The 25915-nt window shown below is 38.3% G+C and overlaps 1 protein-coding gene across 12 annotated transcripts in view; it reads right to left on the bottom strand.

Annotated features, from left to right (window-relative positions):
- Nucleotides 1-25915, bottom strand: part of POLA1 (DNA polymerase alpha 1, catalytic subunit) — a 391031-nt gene that overhangs the window by 190860 nt on the left and 174256 nt on the right. For all 12 annotated transcript variants that reach the window (XM_055564229.1, XM_055564223.1, XM_055564224.1 and 9 more), the window contains one exon: nucleotides 7479-7595. In XM_055564229.1, coding sequence (XP_055420204.1) covers nucleotides 7479-7595 — 117 coding nt within the window. The remainder of the gene's footprint in view (nucleotides 1-7478; nucleotides 7596-25915) is intronic.

The following is a 25915-nucleotide window of genomic DNA, read 5'->3' on the forward strand; positions in this document are numbered from 1 at the left end:
CCAATCCCAGAACATTCAGGCTAGAACCATGTCTGCTCTGGGTCCAGAGGTTCTCAGCCTCAGCACTATTAACATTTGGGACTGAATCATTCTCTTTTGGGAGGCTGTCCTGTGCGCTGTAGGGGGCATAGCACCATCTCTGGCCTGTACCCACTAGATACCTGTAGCACAAATCACTGCCCCCCCCCCACAAGTTGTGACAACCAAAATGTCCCCTGGGGGGCAAAACTGCCCCAGCTGAGAAGCACTGCTCTAGTCCGATGATGATGCCTCATCTCCCCTTTTTCCTACCTCAACTGAGGAGAGAGGGCCAATCACAAAGCCTCAGTCTCATCTTTCTCATCTGGTCATCAGAGCATTGCGAGTATGTACTTCCTTACTTTCTCCATGAGAAGAGCAGCCTATGAAAGGCAGGGTCTATTTCTTTCGGTTTGTGATTTTTCCACTAGGGGTGATTAGAAACTTTGTATGTAATTTTTAATATTAGGTTACCTCTTGTTTCTTTTAGGTCTATGTTTTAACAATTATTTCTGTAGTTATAATTAGTTAATATGTATCAGCAAATCATATCACATTCCATGATTTATCAAGATGGTCCTGTCTCATCACTCCCTCAGTTAGGTGTCTTTGGCCAGGATCATTACATGGGGTCTTACTCTCTCCCAGCCAATTACTGAAATCATATTTTAAAAGAAATATCTGAAATACCCTCTCCTTAAGCAATTGGCTTCTAGGGGCACAGAATGAGTACATTGCAAGCACATTCTTATAAATATGCTGCTTCAGATCAGATCAGATCAGATCAGTCGCTCAGTCGTGTCCGACTCTTTGCAACCCCATGAATCGCAGCACGCCAGGCCTCCCTGTCCATCACCAACTCCCGGAGTTCACGCAGACTCACGTCCATCGAGTCGGTGATGCCATCTAGCCATCTCATCCTCTGTCGTCCCCTTCTCCTCTTGCCCCCAATCCCTCCCAGCATCAGGGTCTTTTCCAATGAGTCAACTCTTCGCATGATGTGGCCAAAGTACTGGAGTTTCAGCTTTAGCATCATTCCAGAATATTGAAGGGATGGACTGTATGATTTCTCATTTCAGGGGCCAAGATAGTTACAAAACCACGCAACCATCAGCATCTAGTTCAGTAACGCTGTGGTTTTCCCCTTAGGAGAAACCCGTTGCAGAGAATGATAAGCTAGAAGCAAAGATAATTAGCAACTGGTAGAACAATCCTCCACAAAGGGTGCTGATTAGAATGGAGTAGCGTCCACTTGGAAGGAAGCATTGAGCCACTGGAATGGGCAGAAATGTACTTCATTTTAATCGATATTTTGGAGAAGATTAAAAAGGGAAGGCTAATCAGCATCAGATATGTAGAAGCCAAAAGAGTGGGCGCACGGCAGAACCAGGATCCAAGTTATTCACAATGGGACAGTGATGGGTTGAGCACAGCAAAGGGAGATTTCACAGGGTTCACTGGAAGGTCTCTGCCACAGAGTGCTGGTTGGCTCCCAATACCCAGTCTACTCTTTTTAGTAACAAAATAAGCTATTATATCCATGTGACTAATTTCTGGCTCATGAAACGTAAGGAGTGTTGGGTGGGAGTTCTGAGAAGGCTGCTCAAAGAACTGACTTGGCTGGGAAGTGCAATCTTTGGACTCTTCAGCCTTTTGTGTGTCCTGTAGTCTGTGATGCCTTAAAGGAGCTTGTGCGGTCACTTTGGACCACAATGTGACCTTGAGGGTCACTGTTGATGACACTGTCAAATTAAATGTCTATTCTGTTTAAGCCACTGTTACTTTTGGTTTCCATTTCCCTCAGTTCAGCCATTTCCTATCTATGAAGAGTACCTATGCATGTAGCCTTATTTGGAAATAAGATCTTGGCAGATAAAATCAAGTTAAGGTGAGGTCATACAGTGGGCCCTAATCCAGCATGACTATATCCTTATAAGAAGAAGAAAAGAGACATAACTATGACAGCAGAGCCTGCGGTGATGCATTTGCCAGCAAAAGAATGCCAGGGATTACCAGAAGCTAGAAGAGGCAAGGAATGATCCTCCTCTACAGGTTTCAGAGAGGGAGAGTCCCCTATGATGCCTGGATATCAGACTTCTAGCTAGCCTCCAGAACTGTGAAATAGGAAATTTCTGTTGTTTTAAGCCACTCACAGTTTGAGGTACTTCATTATAGCATTCCTAGGAAACTAATACAGTACTAATGGAGTCTTACATTAGGTAAAAATAAACCACTTGCATCTCAGAAAACCTGATAAGGCATGGCTTAGCAATTGTATGTGCCAAGAAATTATGTGTTTGAATACACAGAACGTGCAAAATGAATCAATGCTGTGAATATGGATGTCAAGAAAGTTAATGCAACCCTAAAAAGACTTCACAGAAATTTACTACCTAGAAAAAGCTGGTAGCGGCAGGTTTATTCTGCTCCATACTAGTCCTAATGAGAGCTATACAACAGCTGCATGCAATTTGGGGCTAATCATTTTATCAGGCTATAAACCCTGGACTAGGATCATTATTCTGAAAGCAAAGCACTAGAGAAATGGTTGAAGATCTAAAGATACTTGGCCTAGCAGGGAAAAGCTTAGGAAGATAGCTACCTTCAAGTATCTAAAAGGTTCTCAGACGACAGGCAAAGAGTAGGTGCTTACTGAAAGCAGGAAAAAGGAAGGATCAGTCTAGCCTTGTATAGCACCATTTAGCTAAACTAGGACCAACAAGGGAGGCATATGACATAAATTGAGACCGAACACAAGATCTATCTAAGTAATGAAAATAAAATAAACTTCAAAAGCATATTGAAAGAAGCAACTCAAATGTTCATGAACAGATAAATAGATAAATACATTGTGGTATATCTACTCAATGAATTATTATTATAAAAAGTAATGAAGTACTGACACAGGTTACAACTTGGATCAAACTCAGAAACATTATGCTAAGTGAAAAAAGCCAGGTACAGAATGTCACATAATGTATGGTTTCATTTATATGAAATATCCAACCTAGGTAAATCCATAGAGACAGAAAGCAGATTAGTTGTTTCCAGTAGCCAAAAGAATGGGAAGGAATAAGGAGTGACTGCCTAACAAATACAGGGTTTTTTTTGGGGGGGGGGGTGAAAATGTTTTGGAACTAGACAGAGGTGGTGATCACTTAACACTGTGGATGCACTAAATGCCACTATATTATTCACTTTAAGATGGTTAATTCTGTCATGTGAATTTCATCTCAATAATTTTTTAAAAAATAGAAAAATACTATACTGAAAGGAAGGCTAGTATCTGCTTCATGGTAGGCAAGTCTGTATGTAGAATTTAGCAAAGTGTTAGTCGATCAGTCATGTCCAACTTTCACAACCCCATGGACGGTAGCCCACCAGGCTCCTCAGTTCATGGAATTTTCCAGGCAAGAATACTGGAGTGGGTAGCCATTCCCTTCTCTAGGAGATCTTTCCAACTAAGGGATCGAACCCAGATCTCCTACACTGCAGGCAGATTCTGTACCATCTGAGCCACCAGAGAAGCCCAAAACTCTGCATCAAAAAACAAGCACAGGAAAATCAGAGCAGAGAATTCCAAAGGGTCCTTCATGATAAAAGCCCATTGTCTACTGGAGGGTAACCAATGACTCAGTACAGCTGTTTGAGACTTTCCATCATAGTCCCAAGTTTCTCTTCCTGTACAGCTTATGATTACTTCCTTAAGAGACCACAACTGTTTTCATCTTACACAGAAACAAGACATTGTCCCACATAGCCTGGAAACATTCACACTGTCTCTAACTTACTTTTTAAATCAATAATCCATCAGCCACAGCCATAATGAAATTGCAACATACAATCATCACAAGTTCAGTATTTCCCCTCTCCCATGAAGGCCAGAGTCCTACATGGTACAAACGTTCTGTTACAAAAGATTTTAACAATTCTACAATTAAGGATAACGTGAGAAACACTAGGGGTGTCCCACAGTAGGACCAGAAGTCATTTTAGTGCTTTCCTCATAAGAGGCCTTTAAGAAATTTAGTTGAATAAACCAAACTCTGCCACAGTGCTCCTACCCCCTACCCCAGCCAGGAGTAGCAAGTGGGTCACATGTGGATATCTTCTCATCTCCACATCAAGAATGGCAATGTTAATGAGAAAAAGTGACTTGGTTTCAATCTCAGTTCTAATTAGAAAACAAAACCAAACTAATGCTTTATTTTTGGTTAATTATGTAATACAGGATCCCCTGTGTGTCTGGATCACAGCCATACAGACGTGACCACCTTAATAAGTCAAAAAACCACATCCTTAAAATAAATATATATTAAAATAATTATTCACTAACTTGGATAAGTCTTATCTCTATCATCAGTGTGAAAAAAGGTTCTATTCACTTGGGAACTTACACATACAGTGGAGTTTTCATTCCTGTATTTATTTGCACTTTCTATGTGCAGAGAATGCCCAGAGAGTGCATTTCTAATAATCATAAATTTGTATACTGTTAAATTGCCATGAACGTGAAAAATCTTAACCGATTTCTTTATTTCTGTTTTCTTTTTTAAGGTATCTAAGACAGACATGTCTAAAACCTTGGGAACAAAACCGTCCCAGCTTTCTTTCTCATAACTCTGGCAAGAGGAGCCAGAAGAAGAGCCCGCTCTCAAATCCCAAGTCAATTCTGGGAAGTACTCAAGCCAACTACAACACAGGACTGAATGAGGGTAGATTTATTATGTGAAGATCAGATTGGCACAGTAAGAGGTAAGTATTATACCATCAAACTTGACAATGTATTTAAAGTCCTCACTAGTTAAGCATTAGGAAAGTCTAATGTTTATGCCTGTACAGATATTTACAAATGCCTGATTCTGTCCACAGATATCGATTTTATATAATACATGTAATGCAATCCTAAACTAGCTTTATAAATAAGGAAATGTCCTGTTCGTTGCTATGGCCCTAGTCCCTAGCAAAGTGCCTAGGGTATAATAAGTGTTCAATAAATTATTATTAAATGAAGGTAATGTATGACTGACACACAATAACCCAGAACTTAAGAACCAGATAAGCATAATCCTGCAAAATAGATCCTCTGGAAAACTCTATGGTAACTACAATGATCTTGCCCATAGCATCACTGATTCTGGAGCCACTTTAGAATCTCTAAAAAGATATAGCTTTTTCTTTCTATTAGGAAAGCCCAGGAACATCATAAACATATTAAGAGATTTCCTACTCATCACTAGTAACTGAAAATGAACTGAAGAGGAGTAGGCTCAGTCCCACTGTTAAGGTCCCTGCAAGGAATGGCAAAGAGCAAGATCACCAACCAGGATGCTCTGGACCTCCAGTTATTCCAGGGGGTCATGTTCTGAGCAGCAACATGGCCTGAGGAGCTAATTGCCCCTGAGTAGTTGGTAAATGCCTACCTAACATGCTCCCATTTTGAGGACAAGAAAATGAAGGGAAAAAATACTTCAAAATGTGTGTGTTGGTTCACTCATTTAAAAAAGGATCATAAATGATAAAAGATAACCTGATGTATTAAACCACTACCAATAACATCATCAGCACTTACTGGAAAGTTACCGATCTACTAGCTGTACATTTTCCTTGTACTTTCTGTCACCAAGAATGGAATCCTAAGATTGGCTGACTTTCTAAGAAGTAATTCAGTTTTCATTGAACGTGATTTGATGAGCTAGATGTTTAAAAAATCTCAAAGGCAGCATCGGTTCATGAAGCAAGGTGATTCCCCTGGAGTCTACAACTGGATTGATGACTCACACTAAATATATATATACTTTTGTTCTCTTTCTGCGCCTGCTGATGCAAGTCATAAGATGAGACTGACGTAAAAAGAATTCACTACAACTAATTCTCACTTATGTGCTCCATATTTAAAAAAAAAATCTAAAATCTACTTTGCTAATTAGCAAAGACATACTAAAAGTAAGACAAGGAACATTTTATACCTATCAAATAAGTTAAAAATAAATTAATGATAATGCACAAATGCTGCAAAGGTAGTGGTAAAACTGGCACCTAAGTTGGGATAATCCATTTAGAAAGCAATATGGCAACATGAATCATGTCTACATTAAATTTATGCACTTGGATGTGTACTGTTGATAAATATTTCGAATAATAAATAATTTAAGCAGGAAATCATTCATCACAATTTTCTAGTAAAGGGGTAGTAAAAGTAGCCTAAATTGTCCAATGAAAGGAATGGTTAAATTTGTGTTTAGAAGTTTAGTACGAAAATTAAATAGCAACAGAGACAGATGTTCAACAAAAGATAAACATGATATAAAAGCATATCTTCATTATGACTGAAACCACATAAAAATACATATGGATATGCATAAGAACAAGGGAATATACAATGGTGGCAGCCACTTGTAATTCTTGTTAAATTCTGTTAAGTGATACATTATATTAAAATATTTTCCTAAAACTAACCTGTGTATCAACTCTTTTCAGTGAAAAGATCTGAAGTCAAAATTTGGTTAAAACTGGTCTATGAGTTAAAAAATAAGTAAATAAGCAACAAGCTTTCTATTCTCACTCTTCTCACCCAGATCAATACAAATCCTTGGACCAGAAAACTTTGGGAAAGTGAGGCACGTAACAGTCCTGTATCAGTGAAGTAGACCGCACCTTATCATTTTACAGGTTGTGTGACAGTCTACAGTAAGTCCTGTTTAACCTTGACTAACTGACATGAGTTTGAGTGAACTCTGGGAGTTGGTGATGGACAGGGAGGCCTGGCGTGCTGCGATTCATGGGGTCGCAAAGAGTCGGACACGACTGAGCAACTGAACTGAAATGAACTCAGAGTTGGCTCGAATTACTTGATCACAAAATCCGCTTTGCCTGGAAGACCTTCAAATACCCCTCTCCCCACAGGGTAGCAAATGCTGCTTGGGTCCATGATGTTCACAGTGGGTGACAGAGGGACGGCACCTTAATTACCAGGAAAGTGCTTCCAGACTGTGTGCTCACCAGATGGGAGTCACTGAGAGTCTACGTACTGAGGCGAGAAAAGGTTTGAGAACTATCCCTCTGTGCTGCTACTCAAAAACAATGAATTCCATAAAAATCAAGTCAGCCCTTTATAGTACAGGTTTGGGAGGTTTCTTGGCCTTTGCAAAAGGGGTTCTGATCTACTCTGAAGGTAACAGCAGCTTCTACAAAAGTTATCTCTTCTCTGTAATTAAAAAGTGGTAACCAAAGACATCTGAGTAACCCATATGAGAACTAATCAGTTTCTCTTTTAGATATAAATATATACTGTTCATAATGTGAAAATTAAAGCATGTATCTTTTTGAAGTCTGGATATTTTCTTAAATACATGTGTGTGGTAGTAGGGTATCACCACAGGGTATATACCAAATATCCACTTCCCAGAACTAAGGTACAAGCTAACATCCCCATGCCCCGAGCACAAGGCGACCATTACCTCTAGTCGAAGTGTAGCTTTCATGCAGACTTGGCAAAGGGGTCCATTTCGGGAGAACTGAAGGGGAAGGTGCCGAGTTCGATTTCGACATGTGGGCTCTTCACAAATCAACCAGCCCTGGAGAGACAAAGAGAATGCTTCAGTCCTATTACCACCATCAACCAGTACAAATAAAAACCCTTTTGTGATCAAGATAAGACTTATCGTGCTCAAGGTAGATTCATGTCACCCAATAGATTCTGCAATAGCTCCCTACCCTTCTTTCCTGTCATGTTAATTTGACCTATGTGCCAAACATAAAAATTAGGAAACTCATAAAGTTTGAAAAAAAAAAAAAAGATCACATGAGACATTAGTTTCTTTACTTAAAAGATATCCTCCTGCCACCTAATATATCAAAACCTCCCAATAAAAACTCATATGATTACATGCAGAATGTAAACTGATGGGTTTTAGTTCAGTAGGCTGCTTATTTAACTTCTATACCGAGTACATCATGAGAAATGCTGGGCTGGAAGAAGCACAAGCTGGAATCAAGATTGCCAGGAGAAATATCAATAACCTCAGATATGCAGATGACACCACCCTTATGGCAGAAAGTGAAGAGGAACTAAAAAGCCTCTTGATGAAAGTGAAAGAGGAGACTGAAAAAGTTGGCTTAAAGCTCAACATTCAGAAAACGAAGATCATGGCATCTGGTCCCATCACTTCATGGGAAATAGATGGGGAAACAGTGGAAACAGTGTCAGACTTTATTTTTTTGGGCTCCAAAATCACCACAGATGGTAACTGCAGCCATGAAATTAAAAGACGCTTACTCCTTGGAAGGAAAGTTATGACCAACCTAGATAGCATATTGAAAAGCAGAGACATTACTTTGCCCACAAAGGTCCGTCTAGTCAAGGCTATGGTTTTTCCAGTGGTCATGTATGGATGTGAGAGTTGGACTGTGAAGAAAGCTGAGCGCCGAAGAATTGATGCTTTTGAACTGTGGTGTTGGAGAAGACTCTTGAGAGTCCCCTGGACTGCAAGGTGGTCCAACCAGTCCCTCCTAAAGGAGATCAGTCCTGGGTGTTCACTGGAAGGACTGATGCTAAAGCTGAAACTCCAATACTGTGGCCACCTCATGCAAAGAATTGACTCATTGGAAAAGATCCTGATGCTGGGAGGGATTGAGGGCAGGAGGAGAAGGGGACGACAGAGGATGAGATGGCTGGATGGCATCACTGACTCGATGGACATGAGTTTGAGTGAACTCCGGGAGTTGGTGATGGACAGGGAGGCCTGGCATGCTGCGATTCATGGGGTTGCGAAGAGTTGGACACGACTGAGCAACTGAACTGAAATGAAAGGCCATTACCAAAGTAAAGAATATACTGAGTAGAAATGAATGCCTTTCCCAACCGCTGACTACTTAATTGCTCTGATCAGTTTCCTTCTCCATAGAATGGGCACAATAATAACACTTTCTTTATAGGTTTGTTGTAATGATGGGATACATTTAAAGTGCCTACAACTACCTTTGACATAAAAGAAACACTTAAAAATGTAAGCAATTATCTCCTTTTTAATGAAAACAGATTCTTTTATGCATGTTCCCTGGAGGCATAAAATTGGCTGCAATGTTTTCAAGGACAACTTCAACCGACCACTCTTTTCCAGTAGTTTCAAACAGCCATTGCCCACTCCCTGGCCTTTAAAATCCTCCTCTTCTCTCGCTTTCTTTCTTCAGGTACTTTCTCTCACAGTCCTTGTTTAAATTTTCTCATACAGATGTGGTAACAACATATCTGTTAACTTAAATGAGGTCTATGTTTGCTATAAAACTTAACTGTTAAACACAGAATTCTTCAAGACTTCACATGTGGGGTTGAGCAAAGCTCTGGTGTTCTTATGAAGGCACTAAGGCATGTGGGCTTTAGTGCTACATGTATTAGGCATGAGAGCCCTAAGGCAAATGAGGGTGAAACACTAGGGGATAAGGTGAACAAGGTATGCTCCCTTGTCGCATGGGGTCCCCACCTGGGAAGCTGTGAGTAGGGACCCAACTGTATTTGGGTGTTGGAGTATTTGGTGAAGTGGAACTTCTGAACTGGTCTTCAGGAGTAAGTAGAGGTTTAGTAGGTGGAGGAGGCAGGGAAGGCAACTTAGGCAGAGAGAAAATGTGCACAAGAGTGAAGAGAGAATGGTGTGTAATATGATTGAGATACAATGAAGAAAAGGACCAATGACATGTTTAACCATACTCCCTGTTTCGAAACTGAGCAACCTCAGTTTCAGAAAAGGCCAACGCCTTTTCTCCCCAGATAAGAGCAGTATATAGTCAAATATTGCTGAATTACTTTAGGGACTTTCATCTGTCGCTTATTAAGGTTGTCACGTGGCATTAGTCCAAAGCTGCAGGATGTCCCCACTCAGTGTTCTGTTGAGTGACCTCAATCTTCTTCTTGGAAGTAGCTACAACCTAACTCAAGGGAAAGTGCCCAGAATCAGTTCTTCCAGTTTGTTATGGCTTTCACACCAGAGAAAGGACACTGTAGAACTTTCTGACTCAAATAAAAGATGCTGCCTTTAAAGCATATTAAAATTCATCTAGACAATACATTCAGAATATACTTCACTCCCACCTTCAGTAGGAACATCAACTTTTCAGGTAGAGAGTCTCAAGGAATCCTTATGAAATCTTTAATATATGCCAGAATTGTATTAAATACTGTGGGAAATAGACAAAGAGTCCCCAGGTATACAGTTTCAGGAAGTTATAATCTAAATAGGAAAGCAAGATCCACATACACAAAAACAAAACTGCAATTCGCTATGGTATGGTTTTAAGAACCGCCTTGCACAGTACCAACTAAAACGACAAAGAGAAGAGATTCAGTCGTGTGGATTCTACCGATCTGAGACATACAGCTACTACCATAGCAAAAGACCCTGAACTAGAAAAGAGAATCAGTGGTTCTTAGTCATAGGCAACTCTTTCAATTCCTAGGGCCTATTACCAATGTTCTTGATCTGAGGATACATTTTAAGAGTTCTGAAACTCAGATGCCTTTACAAATAACATGTATTTGTTCCCTCCAAAAAAGCCGTTAAGAGTGCAGCTCAAAATTGATGATCCCCCAGAATTAAAGAAAAAATACACTTTGGTTTAGCATGTTCCAGGCATGGGGGAGACAGAGGGATAATGGGACTGACAGCAACAGCTGGTAGTACATTTTAAATGTAGCTTATAAAACAAAAGGTGAGACTAGTTGTTTCTGGACGTACCCTACATGGGTTTGGGCCTAAATGCATATTAATAAAGGAAAAGTAGCATTCAAGGGAAATGATGTATGAAAAATACAAGAATGAACCACCCATTCATCATTTATTTGGATTTCTGACACTACATTTGCTACCTGAGACTTTACACACTTGGAAACACTTATCAGTTAATAGTCACAACCACAGTTGTAATTCATTCAATTCTTAACAAAATTTTTTAAAAAGCAAGCAGATAAGTCAATTATCATGTTTTGAGACAATAAAGTATTGAGTACCAGAATACAACCCAGAGTTAAAATTATTTTTTAATTTTTTAAATACAATGTTCAAAAAGCTACAGTTCTTTTCAGGTGTTTTTGAAACTTGATTTCATCAATTTACCACAACTTCATGACTCACCAGGTGAGCTGCCATCCAGGGAGATGCTAAATTGTCACCTCACCTGTTTCAAAAGCAAACACCCAACTCTATCTCTGACAGAGTTACTAACTAAATGTCCTTTCAAATCATATAGAAAACAGATAATATAATTTGTCTAGACTTCCTACCAGTTATAATTAACATTAAAGAGGTCTTTTCTTCTTTGTCACCTCTCTATTCAGTACTTATTTGGGTTTGTTTGTACTTACTATCTGTTAATCTACTTTTACAAATGACAACAATAACTAGTGCTATTAAGCATGGAAATTAAACATGCTGATAACTGTGTGAAGGGAACGGGCTGAAAAAAAATATTAGAAGCCTGTAACTCTTTATGCCTATTGTTTTATTTTAATAATTAAGCTTTGGTCATGGTGCATTTTAAATAAAACTCTTTAATGGGGGAAAGAGGCCCCAATTATATTTAATATATGCTTTGCTTCCATTCAGTTTTGTCAAGTACATTTGGTTAACCCTTTGTTCCGCCAGCAAATATTGACTGACTGTGCTAAATATACCCTTCAAGGAACACTTGAGCTGTTAAAAATAAATATGTCAGATTTTTTAAAATATTCCATGATGAAGCAAATCTTACAATATCTCACAGTGCATTTTGCCTCCCATAGGTGATAAAAGCAAAAGAAAATACCAATGTTGTATAAAATCTCTTTGAAGTAACACAAGGGCAAAAATAAACTTATTTTCATTTCCCATGTTGGGAAATAACATGCAGCCCAAAGGTACATTGCCAAATCAGTGAAGGAAAAAGAAAATTTAATAATGTGTAGCTTTTTGAAAGTCCAACCTATAAAAAGGTTTGGCTTTAAAAAAAAAAAAAAAAAAAACCCAGAACCACTCTGAGGATGTCTGCCATCCAAATATGTCATCTTATTATGCAATACCATGTGTAAATGCCAAATTGTCATAACCAAGAAGAATAGGGTCATTAAGTTTTCAGATGGCTACTTTAACCATGTTTATAAGTAGAGGGTTCAAAAGAGGTGAAGCTAGCCTGTCCAAAGGCAAAACAAACCTTTATCAAAACATGCAAAACTCTTATCACCTGTTGCTTTAGTCTCAGCATCACTAATACCTTGAAATCATTGTGTATGAAATTGTGTTAAATGCTGATTGGTTCTGGTTGCTAAATTATATTTCTGAGGCCTCAAGAAAAATGGTTTCTGTCTTCATATGCTAAAAAGGGATCGATTTCCACTTGTAGCTGAGGCATTCCTAACAGTTGCACCTTAAACACAAATTGCTATTAATTCGTGTACATCTCTATTTTTAGAAGGATGCACACACAAAAATCACCCACACCCAGAAATGTGGTGCATAAAAGGCATTCAAAACTATCTTTCAAAGAAAATAAATGAATAGAAGCAATAAAATAAAAAATGCACAGGATCAGGTTTATGGAAAATAATAGGGGTCTAAAAGTCACAGTAGAAAAAAAATTTATAGTAGTTTTCATACTCTTTAATCAAATATATGGGGTCCTTCGCCCATTTCCAGTCAGTCACCAAATCTGTCCATTGGCCTTATAGTCCCATTATCACCAATCACACTCGAACCCAGACCTCAATGATGATCTACTGTGGTAGCCTGTGCCAGGTTTCCCTGATTCCATACTCTCCCACAGCCAATGCACAGCCTTTCCAAGTGTAGCTTTCCAAGACCTCTCTACTCCCATCCTCCAGTTGTATACCTTCCTATACCACGCTTTGGTCCCATTCCTCCTTTCTCACTATTTGTCCCATAGTGCTGGCTTTCTGTCATCATCACTTTTTGCCTATTGCCAACTCCCTGTTCCTGCTCATGCCACAGAACCTCTGCCTAAAATGCCCATTCACTCAGCATCACTTACCTTCCTCGCCTGTAAAATTTCCCAAACCCTCAGGGACTTCTTCTAGTCCAGCAGCCACTGAACAGACCCTGCTGTGCACTGTCCCGGAACCATCTTATCTTACCTTCCTAACTGGATGGTCAGGCCCTTGGGGAATGACTCGTTTTGGATATGGTAGTGTCTTACCCAGTCTCTAGCACAAAATGTTTACACTCAATGAAGAAAACTGAACAGGTATGAAAAAGTGCACTTGAGCGTGGTCTCTCCCCTCTGACTTATTAATAGGTGATTTTGTATGAAGGGGCCAAACTGCTCTCTAAGCCTCAGTTTCCTCATCTAAGATACCAGAGGTAATAATGATTACCCTATTAGAGTTGCTCAGAGGACCAAATAAGAAAGCCCACACAAACGTTCAGTAAGTGTCAACTATTATTGTTATTCTCCAGTACTGGGGGACATCAGTGCTGTACTTATAGCTGACAACTCACTATTCTAACCAGGAGAGAACCTGGTCAGTTTCCACCTGATGTTATCCCCAGATGGAGAACTACAAAGAGGGCTAATTGGTAAGATTACACAGAGCTGCTTCTCAACTTGATTGCAAAATAGTACAACTATGCCATCAACACAAGTAAAATTTCTGTTTTTCCTAATAAAACTATACTGGATTTGAAGTTATAGATGGCAGAATAGACAGTAAGGAAAGTGCTTTATTTAGGGATGCACATAGATTCAAGAGACAACAGAACACTACTGCAGTGACGTATGATTTATTTAAAACTGTAATGGCTCTCCAGGAGTGCAGTGACAGGGTCACAGGGCGAGGTCTGCCAGCATGCATGCTCTTACAGAGTTCATCATATCATTACTATTTTTCTATAATGGCTGTTAACTGCTCCTCTCCCCAAACTATATGCACTTTGAGAATACCAGACACTCTTTTCACCCAAAACCATTTATAAATGTTCTGGAGTTCCCTTACGGTCACATTTTTCTGTCACAGAATTATTCTCAGTGTAAAATGGGTCTTCTTATAGACAGTGCACAGTATGGGCCCACAGCTGCTTTTGAAGAATGACATGTTATGATTTGGGATTTCCAGAAATATCAAAAAACAAATTGCTTTCTGACCCACATTTGCACCCAAAACTGGGAGAAAATTTTCCTAAGATCTCTAGGGGAAGTTTTAACATGAACATAATTTTACTTTTAAAGTTAAATCTTCTACACTGCAGCATCCTGGCACATCAGAGTGATTATTAAGTCTCAGAGAGGTGCCAGAGCAGATGAAAGAGCAAATCAGGAAAAATATACACATACACTATTCACCAAAGTTAATACAAAAATATTTTTAAACAAAATTATCAAACAAAAGAGAAGTAGAAAATGCCTCATCGGTCAATGTAAGAATTTTAAATATTATTAAAATTGATTTTTAAAGTAAAACATCTCTTTAAGTGAACAGTCACATGTCATTTCATCCAAGTTATTTGAAACTTATTGATCTTATCATTTGTGCAAGGACCAGACTCTGCCATCAGTTTGCTGAAAGGATAATGGAGCAGTCCCAAACTGTTATGATAGGTTAGATGCAAACAGTGGTCCTCGTTTAGACACATAGAATAGCACTACAAGTGGACAAATTCCAACCTCAGCAATTGTATATTACATGATAAATTAGCAAGCTGTTCTGCTTTGCTTCGCATCAAATCCAATACCCTAGTCTTGTTATTTTAATTTGCAATCAGAGGATGAGCATCAGAAGATGTACCTGAGGCACATTAGACAGCCCCATGGAAGCCATATTCTTCTGCTATGCTGTGAGCAGAGAAAGCCAACAATTACCAGCAATTTTATTTTACCACCGTAGGACAATACTAGAACAGTTAAAATCGTCTCTGTGCAAGCAACCAGGGAAAATATACTTAAAATGACTTTATGTGGAAAATTACATTTTGGGGGAAAAAAGTTCAATGGAGGACATGTATCTTTCTGTATGGGCAGCTAAAATCTCTCTTAGTATATTCAAGTCTATTCTATAAAATGCTCTCTCTATTTATCCAACTGAAAAGCAAGCTACATTCTTAGGCTATAATAGGTCACAACTAAGTACACAGTACCTTGCTTCAGGAATAATTTTGCTTTGTCTGTCAACTGTCAACAAAGCACAAAGAGCTCATGCAACCCAGCCATGTACTGTGGATGTTAGAGATCTAACAAAATACAAATAGTAAGAACACAAGATTTCCACGCTGCCCTGCTTTCACTTTACAAGAGAAATTGAAAGCATTTTCCTCTCCACATTCCATTAATCTCTATTGTATTACAAATTTTTTCATAAAACACTCTTTTTTCCCTATGTGAAGCTACAAGTGACTTGGGGATGTAATATTCCAACCATGATGAATGTCCGACTTTCCAACATGAATGGTTATAAATGGATGTGTCAGTTAAGGCATATAGTTATTTCAACAAGGAAAAAAGAAAGAATCAAATGGAATGAGATGGAAAAATGGCTACTCTGATGCTTACATTAATGCTTTAGTGATGAGGCCGCTAAGAAAAATTGTTCATTGCTTCCAACATGGCTCTTACCCTTCAAGTCCTCGCTCTTGAAAAAACATCACCTTAGGTATGTGCACATACTAACAAGCTTCAAAAGTTAACTAACTCAAAGCTTAGTTTCATCAATATGTACACAGAAAAAAAGACTGGAAGGAAATACTCTAAAAAGCTATCCATGATTATCTTTAGGTAGTTTTTTCTGTTTCTATATTTTGTAAATTGTCTACAAGTACATATTGTTTTTATAATCAGAAAACTATTATTAATGAGGGAACAGACAGTTTTACCAAGAGTATTCTGTATAACTGAACCACTAACACATCTGAAAAATATTTTGAGCTATAATAAGCATTTGGTTGTTCCAAAATTTTCAGAGAATGGGCTTATGGGATAAAAGGGCATATGAAAAAATTTTTTATTCGCTCTATCAGATATTCCTTTTTTTTTTTTCTCTATCAGATATTTCAAGAATAGGTCAATTTAAGTACATAAGCAGCTTCCAAGCAGAATGGCAGGGCATGTATTATTAGTATTAGACGTATATATGAAATTAAGCTATTCACTATAATGCACACAGCCTTCCACAGAATATGATTTTAATACTTTCCTTTATGACACTGCATCTTCAAAGGTAGTTAATAAATCAGTTTTAAAGAAAGGTGCTTTGTTTCCCGGACCCCCTCCCCTGTCTTTATTCAGTGTACACATGGATCAGCTCAGATGTCCAGGGTAGGAACTGATTAAAAAATTCAATCAGGAAGGCATGCCTAGAAATTTATCACTAGCAGAGTTTCTTTTCTTTGCTCAAGTCTAGCTAAAAGCAAATTTTATTGTTTGTTTGTTTGCAAGCTAGTATTTACTGGTATAAGTTAATGAGGTACTCCTGGGTACTGCAAAACATGTTAAAACTGAACTATACGCAATTGCCTCAAAGGGCACCTTAAAATCAGAGTGAACTTCAAACCATCACCCGGCAATATTTGTTCATTTAACTTTAATTATATTCTCCTTGAGAATGGCACTAATGAAACTGAATATCTTTCATGGTTTCGAAGGACCGTTTGAATAGTCTGTAAACAGAACTAAGGGTAGACAAGAGATCTGGCTGAGCCAGGGGGTTGCTAGGTGATGTAGAATGTAAACCCACAAACTTGTTAAGGTTTGCTTTGCTTTCATGCCACTTTCACACACTCTCAAAAGTTTTAAGAATTGATTTTTCAGGTGGCCATTAAACAGCCCCCCCCTCCTTCAAATTCTCCCCCAGATGCTCTGCCGGATTCAGAAGAGATGAAATCCATCTGACCTTTGGCTGTAACCTGGGAAACTTTTGCTTTTACATAAACATAGGATCATGTATTTTATTACTGCCCATCACTGAAGAAGCAAACCCACAAAAGTGGATTTCCAAATTTCAAACTGACATGTCTAATCTTTTCTTATTCATCTTGTAATAAAATGAAGATTTCTTTTGAGAGAAAAAAAAATTGTGATCACAGCGTAGAGGGATTCAGGGCACAAAACCCACACCACTATGGCAAATACCTAAGCACAGATTACCATCGTGACAGACCTCTCAGTTTAGTCCCTGGAGGCTCTCTTCTGGCCTATACACTAGGTCTCACTGCCTGTGAGGCTTCTCTCTGCTGCCCCCTCCCCCAAGCTCCTTTTTAAGTAGCTGATCAGAGATTGTCCAGTAAGAGCACTTTATTAGATCATCAGCCAGAGGGGTTCACAAGTACTGAGAGCAATGGGCTCAAATGCGGCACATCAGTTTTAATAGACCAGGGGCTACTAGTAAACTGCAGATACTGCTGAGAACTTTCCATGCACTGAACTCTTGAAAAAGCACCGTCTCTCCAGCTTAAATGCAGCTGCCTCTTTCAATGCCGCAAATGGGTAAATTTGACAAAAAAGCCACCATTAAGACTACATGAAAGGCTCAAGACAACATCCTTTCAATGCTTTGTACTTCAGTAATCAGATGTACTTACTCACCCCCTCCCCCAAACCCGATCAAGAACTATTTCTGAATGGTAGGAAATAATTCCACTTTGTACATCTTTTAGTTAATCAAGACTTTCTATTCAGCAATTTGACCTTTTGTTCAAAACAGGATTATCAGTTTTTTCGCCAGTTACCAAGGGCGACTCGCATGGTGAACATAATTGCAATAATTTGCAAAACACCATGGCAACCCACATTACAACTAGGTAAATACTGGGCTTTTGTGCTACATTGTTATTTTCAGAGATGCTGAAGTCAAAGAACGAATGACAAATGAACACAAAATTTATATTTGCTTTGTCTCAAAAGAGAAGAAAATTGATAACAAGAATTGGGGGGAAACCGACTACAGCTGTAATTTCTAACTTGATTAATTAGGATGGTAACAGTCCTTAACAGTATATTCAACAAACAGCCCTGACTTCGTCTCTCCACCCACCTCTCTCTATACCACTACCAGTATCCCCCCCCAACCCAGACAAATTTTTTCAGCTTGGAGAACAAACATCCCCCATTTGCTCTTTTCTTCAACTTAATGGAATCCTTAATTGCAGAATATTGTTCTCCTGCTCTTCATGGCAAAGAAAACGGAGAGAAACGAGGACAGAGTGCCAGGGCAGACAGGGAACTACAGTCAGTTTTTTCCTGCCTCTTTTGGACACCCCAGGCCCAATGATGAGATGGCATTTTTCTGGTATCAGCAGCTGTTTCATAGCCGACAATAAAGTAAAAACTATTTAGCTTTGCAGAAAAGCTACTTCTTTCCTCTTGGCAATACAAGGTAAGTCTACACAGTGAAATGAAGTTTCAGAATTTAAATACTAGAACGTAATTTGAGAAAATAATAATTTTTTAAAAACCATATATTTTTTTCTATACAAGAATTATTAACTGTGCTTCTGTCCAAAAAAGCTATTGAAATGCATGTGTTTGGTATTTGGGGAAGATGTTTGACAATAACACCCATGTGTTGAAAACCACTTTAAACTCAGAAAGCCCAATTCACAAAACAATCTAAAAATAGAAACTCACTACTGGGAAATTCATACAAAAATGAATATAATATTTTTCATTAACATGGTCTAGAAAACAGCACTGTCATCTTTTCTGTAATAAATGTGAGGATTAGGAAAGTTATATCAGAATTGTTTTACTCAGGTATGAAAGGCAGGTTTTACTTTATATATAGTAAGGAGTAGTTTTTTCTAAGAGGCACAAATTCTGCTGTAACACCTAGCTTTTTGAATATTATCAAAATTGACTTTCCCCATAAAATGTAATGTTTGGGGATGAGAAAATAAAAATACACAAAAAGGGTTTACAGAAGTTATACAGCCAAGATCGCAAAAGATAAGAAGCACCAGATGTACTCTCAACACAGCCCAGCCTGCTTTCTTCCATCTGCTGAGAACAAGGCAGAGGAAAAACAGTCCCTCTAATGATCTGCATATACAATCCTCTTAACTTTTAAAAAATCAAACCAACCTGATACTAAAATGGGTCCATTCTTATTTTGTCAGGGCTGAAAACTCCCAGACAGATTTCTAAGATTCAGCTTAGAGAGATCACAATATAACGTTCTTCAGAATATGCCTCCAAAATTACAGATACTGTGATTTCTCCCGAGAAGTAGAAATCAAAAGAATGTGACATGTTAACTCCTTCTCAGTCAGTGACAACCTCTTTATACTTGGAAAATATATTTTATTTTTGGCTTAGTTCATTCCGAATTTACCATACCTATATTAAGTGCATTCCTACCTAAAGCTCAAATGTTAAAGAGGAAATGGATCCTTTAATGCCAAATGATAAAGGGTTCAACAAGCCTTCAATGCTTTTTGATCAAATAGACTTGACAACAGATGATAAAGGGGACCTAAAATCATCATGGCACTTGAACCTTTTTTAAGAAACATACATAAATGAAATAATTTATAATCTACCTGGGATTTCTTCATTTACAACATTTTAATTAACATGCTTGTTCCCTTCTGTCCCAACCTTTTGTAGTTTCTGTGGCTTTTGTGGTTCCCATGTTTTTTCCCCTCAACTGGATTGGATGCTTCTTGACTTCCATTTGTGAAATGCAACGTCTAACCGTCTACACTGCCAATAAATTACCAAACCCCCAAATCAGGAATGGCAAACACCAAGCCAGCGGACTGCATTCCATCTCCAACTCTATCCTCATGGCTGACACAGGATGAAAAGTGAAAGAAAGTGAAAGTGAAGTCGCTCAGTCGTGTCCGACTCTTTGTGACCCCATGGACTGTAGCCTACCAGGCTCCTCTGTCCATGGGATTTTCCAGGTACAGGATGAAAACTAGCATTCAAAATGAAACCCAGCTGTTCTCCCCACCCTGAATCCTTCTTGCTCCTTCTCAACTCTGGCTGCACAGTGGACTCACCAGGGGAATGCTACAACACAGATTGCTGGGCGCCACCCCAGAGTTTCTGACTCAGTAGGTCTTGGGGTGGGGCCTGAGAACGTGCATCTCTAACAGGTTCGCAGGAGATACTACGGCTGCTGCTGGTCTCAGGACCACACTGCAAGAACCACCAGTGGTACAGAATGGGCATCAGGATTTTAAAAAGCTCCCCCAAGTGATTCCAATGTGTGGCTACAATTGAGATCCACTGTCTGAGTGATTCTCATTCTCTCTTGTACAAAGCGAACTACTCATTATTATCTTCTGAAGAATAAACTTTATAAACAGGGGTACTAAAAACCCCTCCCTCTCAACTCTTTCTCCTTCAACATTTACTCTTTCTTTAAATACTACTGATGTGATTCTCTCTTTTACTCTTTCCTGGTTTTCCATGTGCCATTAGAAATATTAACAAAGCCTAAAGAATTGACCAATTCCTACTTGGTTTACAACATGTATGTAGCTTTAGTAAATTCTTCCCTTAAACCAATAAACAAAGAACCTTACTCTAAGCACTAACAATATAATTCCTACAATATGAACTGTGATTCACTTAGGAATACACAATTTTAGGAGTGCTGGTGAAAATCGTGTATCTGAAACCAAGTGCAATTCCATTTCTGATGTTGACAAGTAATATGAAATACTATATTTGAACCTTAAATTTTAAAGTTGCAAGGAACTAGAGTTCTAAAAAACTCTAGTCTAATCCTTCACATTCTATCTAAAAAAAAAAGAGGCCCAGGCAAAAGTAAACTCCTTGCACACTGTCAGAGCAATAAGCTGCAGGGCCACCTGGGTTTCTGAACCTCTAGCCAAGTGCTCTTTGCTCTCTGTACCTACTCTGCTTAGTGCATGAGCCAGGAGTCCTATATGGTTCCTGAGCACTTGAAATGTGGCTAGTCTAAACTGAACTGCGCTCCAAGCATAAAATATATGGTAAATTTCAGAGACAGTCCCAAAAAAGGCAATATAAAGTATCCAACTGGTATTTTAAATATTCATTACAAATTGAAATAAGTCAAATATAATGGGTTAAGTAAAATGTATACTGCAACTATCTCTTCCCTTGTTTTTAAAAATACAAAGAAAGTATCATATACAATGTTCTAAATCTTGCTTGTTTCCACTTGAGGAAATTCTACAAACATCAATGTTCTTTTTAATGGTGGCACAGAATTCTTTTGTATGATTGTAATAATTCAATCAGTCAATCCTCATTTGACCAACAATTAGGCTGTTTTCAGCTTATTATTATTACCAATGATGTTGCAAGAAATATCTTTGTACAGTACCTTTAATAATATCCACAAGTCCTGTACCTCTGTAGAGAGATACCCAAACTGGAATTGTTGAGTCAAAAGGTATATTCATTTAAAATTTTGACAAGATGTCATCTAACTGTGGTCCAAACAGGGTGTACCAGCTTCCACTCTGATCAATATATGTGAATATTCCTCCCCCCGCCTTGCCTATGCTACCTATTTATCTAATTTTTGGATCCCTGTCATTCTGATAGGTGGAAAACAGTATTCCTTTGAATGTCTGAACTTAAAAGTGAGCTTGAATATCTCTACCTACGTTTATAAACCACTTTTATTTCTTCTGAGTTGCTTGTTCGTGTCCCTTACCAATTCATTTTTCTACTAGGTTGTTGGTCCTGTTCTCTTTGATTTGCCAGAGTGAAGGAAATTTGCCTTTTGTTTGCTACATGGCCAGCAAATATTTTTCCTTCTTCATCATTTCTCTTTTAACTTTATGGGGGTATGTTTGTATGTGTAATTTTTGCCTTGCAGAAATTTTTATTTTTTAATTTGTAGTCAAATTCATCGATATTTTTCTTTTTCAGAATCTGATTTTTGTGCTGTTTCAAAAGTTCTTCCCACTCCAAGATTATTTTAAAAATATCTATTACTTTTACAGTTTACTTTTTTAGGTTTAAGTTTTGACCCATCTGGAATTTGTTTTAGTATAGGGAGCAAGGGAGAAATACAACTGTATTTTTTTCCCCAGATGACTGGGGAAAAAACCATCTCTTTATGTAATCGTAAATGCAATTTTAGATCTCTGGACTTTCTACATTGGCTCCATCAAAATCAGGAGAGTACCAAAAGATCTTAATTACCCTAAACTCCTCAAATTTTTAATAACCAGCAGGTCATCTTCTTTGTGGGAACTTATGATTTCTTTTTAAAATAAAGGATGCTTTAAATTTATGGATAAACTTAAGAGAGAATGATCCTAAACTGCTGAAGAGTTCTAGTCAAGAATAGGATATACTTTTCCATTTACAACCTTCATTAGTATTTTAGAGTTTACTTCATATATATATATCTCCAGCACATTTCTTGTTAAGTTTATTTCTAGGTATTTAATCTTCTTAGTGATTACTAGAAATGGCATTTAGTCCTGCCATCATATTTTCTGAGTGTTGTTGGTTTAGATCAAAACTATTGATTTTTAATATTAATTTTGTAACTAGTGACTTTATTAAATTTTTTTGGCCATGCCACACAGCTGAATTCCCTAAATTCTTTTAAGCTATATTAGTTTTTTCGTTGATTTCATTAGGTTTTCAGTGTTTGCATGGATCTGTAGACAATGATAACCTACCTCTTCATCTTCTAATTCTTATATACTGTTTAATTTCCTTTCTAATTACAGTAGTTAATACTTTGAAAACTTGGTATTTGTCAACATTTTCATTAGGCTGCCTCTAGTATCAGATTTCCCAAGAACCTAGGCAGTAGACCCAAAAACTAAGCCATCAAAGGATCTCTGCTACTGGAAAAAACTGTTATTAAAATCACTATAGACCTTTGGCTCAGAAGGCCTAAAATCAACACTTGGGGTGAACTTAAACATTTTAAATGTTGACAAAATACTAAAATGGTTCCTTTTATATTTGGAAAATTAGTCCTCTTAAAAGCTCTCTTCCCTAACACAGTCTTTACTTAACCAATCACTTCTGTCTCTGCCTCTGAAGAAAAAAAAAGTGAACTTAGAGAGATCTCATCTTTGGGGGTCTCAGTCTCTTCTTTCATAAAGAAGGATATTGTATTAGGCTAGATGCTTTTATGGTCTATTCTGGCAAAAGACTCCTCTAATTCTGTGACATAATTTTAAAAAACAAACATGAGGTTCCCCAGGAGTCTTCATGACGTATCCATGACTGAGGTCAGGAAGATACACACATATTTCTGTCACAGAAAGTATTTCGTCTTAACTAAATCTCATCATTCTACTACTATTAAGTTATGATTTCACGTTGTTATTGTTTGCATACAACTGCTCTTGGCTGAATACTAAAACTCAATGAATATCTAGAGTAGTCGTTCTCAAAGCAGTGCTTGGACCAGCAACATCAGCATCACTTGGGAATCAGGCCCCATCCTAGACCTAGAATCAGACATTATAGGGGTGGAATCTAACAATCTGTGTTTTAGTAAGTCCTCAGTGGTGTGACTATGATAAGTGGGCATGTATTTATACAAATAAGGTTTAATAAATCAGGAGGGTAAATGGCATATTCTATTAGCTTGTAAAACACAGGAGCCAGGCTGAGGCAGAATGCTAGCATGATGAAAGAAAGGGATATATATATAAAAATAGTATTTATATGTATTATATATGTATAAAATACATGTATACATTACATATACATATAAGTATGTATTATATATTATACATGTATAATATACATATATTATATTCTATACATATATAATATACTGTATTATAATACGATTTTATGTATATAAAAAATCAGCTGCTAATCCTGACATCTGCCCATTATGCTACCCCTCTCAAAACACAAAATACTCTATGCACTTTTGAATATTTTGATTACTAAGGATTTGAAGAGATATATTCCCAGGGCCTAACTGCAAAAAGCACAAGGACAGAATTTCTGAAGAAAATATCGTCCACCTTAGCAGATGTTTTCATGTGTTAATGCAAACAGGTTCAAAGCAGTCTTCTTTAGATTCAGCTCCCTAGCTCTCCTGACTGCGTGCTGAATCTTCTAACTAGCCCTGAATCTATTCTGATGTCTCACCCATCTGCAGCAAGCCTGACGTGTTTCCCACAAGATGCTGAGATGATCATAGGCAGGCCTGTCCATTGCCCTACTTCTGATTCCATTCTGGAGTTTAGGAGATGCTGTTGGGAAAAGATTCCTTTCAGCTATTCATCTGATGTTTCACATAAAAGAACTAACAAATCTGACTTTGCTGTGTAAGTACAGTCACTGAGTGTTTCTCCAGGAAAGCAGGAAATGGGGCTGGAGTAGGCCATTAATTAACTAAATCCAGAGAAGTCTCTACCTAATCAACTCTCCTTCCCTGGGAACATGCTCAGAAGGGCCTGTATATTAGAAGCCAGCAGAGAGACTGACATTTCCACATGTGGGACTCCGAAGTGTCATTAAGGAAAGCCTTTTGCAACAAATTGGGTTTTTAAAAATTTTGTGGAGGACAGAAGGCCTGAGATACTTCACTAACTAGACACAAACCTGGCACACAGTTACCAAACATGCTAAAGCCTCCAGTGTCAAAGTAGTCAAATACCTGAGGTATTTTCCATGCCAATTTGAAAGGATGAAGACTCTCCACTCCACTGCTACATTTACTGCATCACAAGAGAATCAAAGATTACAGAAGGATGTGGGTACAGGTACCTGGAGTTGGGATACAGCTATTCATGTGTCTGGCAAACTGATTCCCTAAGCAGAAAGGATTTGGCCTTTATCCAACCCAGCTTCCATCCTGGCTGCCTACACCAGAAATATCATGACCAAATAGTATTTGAAGTGAACTTTTAAAGAGAAAACACCACCCCTGCCTCAAGAGAGTTGAACTTTTCACACATTTGTACGAATTAAATTTAATATCAAATAATGAAAACAAATACTTATTAAGGACAAACCACATGCTGGACCTGTATGTAAAATATTTCAATTGTATTTCTGGGGACATGGATATTTTCATCTGGGAGACCTGGAGTGCACGAGAGTGATCATGGCTCTAACAGCGCTGGAGGCCCAAATGTACGAACATAAAAAATTAAGGGTATTTTGAGGATGGAGGAAAGAAGGGAAGAGGAAGAAGAAAAGGATATAGAAGGGCAGACCAGTCCCTCAGGCCCCAAGGGCTGGGATCTTATCATTCAGCTCTGAATCCCTGTGGCCTGAAGTAACATGTCACACGCTGCAGGAGCTGAAGAAATGTTCTTTCAGTTTTAAACTGATGCAATTAAACTATATGATATCAATTTGGATAGCTGAACACTCTAGCTTCCCTCAGGCTAGAATGCTGGTGAGAATCCACAAGCCATTCCTTTGCAGGAGGTTCTGTGGCAAAACAGCAGAAGCCAACTCAAAACTCCCCCCCTTACCTCACTACAGGCCCCTTTCACCTGGGGAGCCGTTGGGTGTGCTCTGCTTGCTTAGATACCGAAAGTAACATCTGCCCTGCTTCTTCCTTGGGGATGACTTTGTAAGCATCATGTGGGACCAATGTCTTAAAACTGCCTGAAAACTGGACTTGTGAACAAGTGCAATTCCCATGTACATGCATTCAGGTCTTCTTTCCTGACAATACACAGCACAGTATTGTAAGCTTTTATTCTTGAAGGCATATTTAAAATATTTCATCAGAATGCTGAGAAGTCATTGCCTTATGATGGATTACTCAAGGAGCCATTTTATTTGGGAAGTGGAAAACAGTGCATCTTCTCTATGTCTCTTTGATAACAGAGAACTCAGCCACGATTACACTAATTAAATCCAAATAGATAACCAAAAGGTAAGCTTTCTTGGTTGATGAAAGATAAATCAGTTTTCAGAGAATTCCAAGTCACTGTGATTCTCACCTCCTTTAAAGGTTTCTCAAAGTATACAACTGTGT

The sequence above is a fragment of the Bubalus kerabau genome, chromosome X (assembly GCF_029407905.1).
Source record: "Bubalus kerabau isolate K-KA32 ecotype Philippines breed swamp buffalo chromosome X, PCC_UOA_SB_1v2, whole genome shotgun sequence".
NCBI lineage: Eukaryota > Metazoa > Chordata > Mammalia > Artiodactyla > Bovidae > Bubalus > Bubalus kerabau.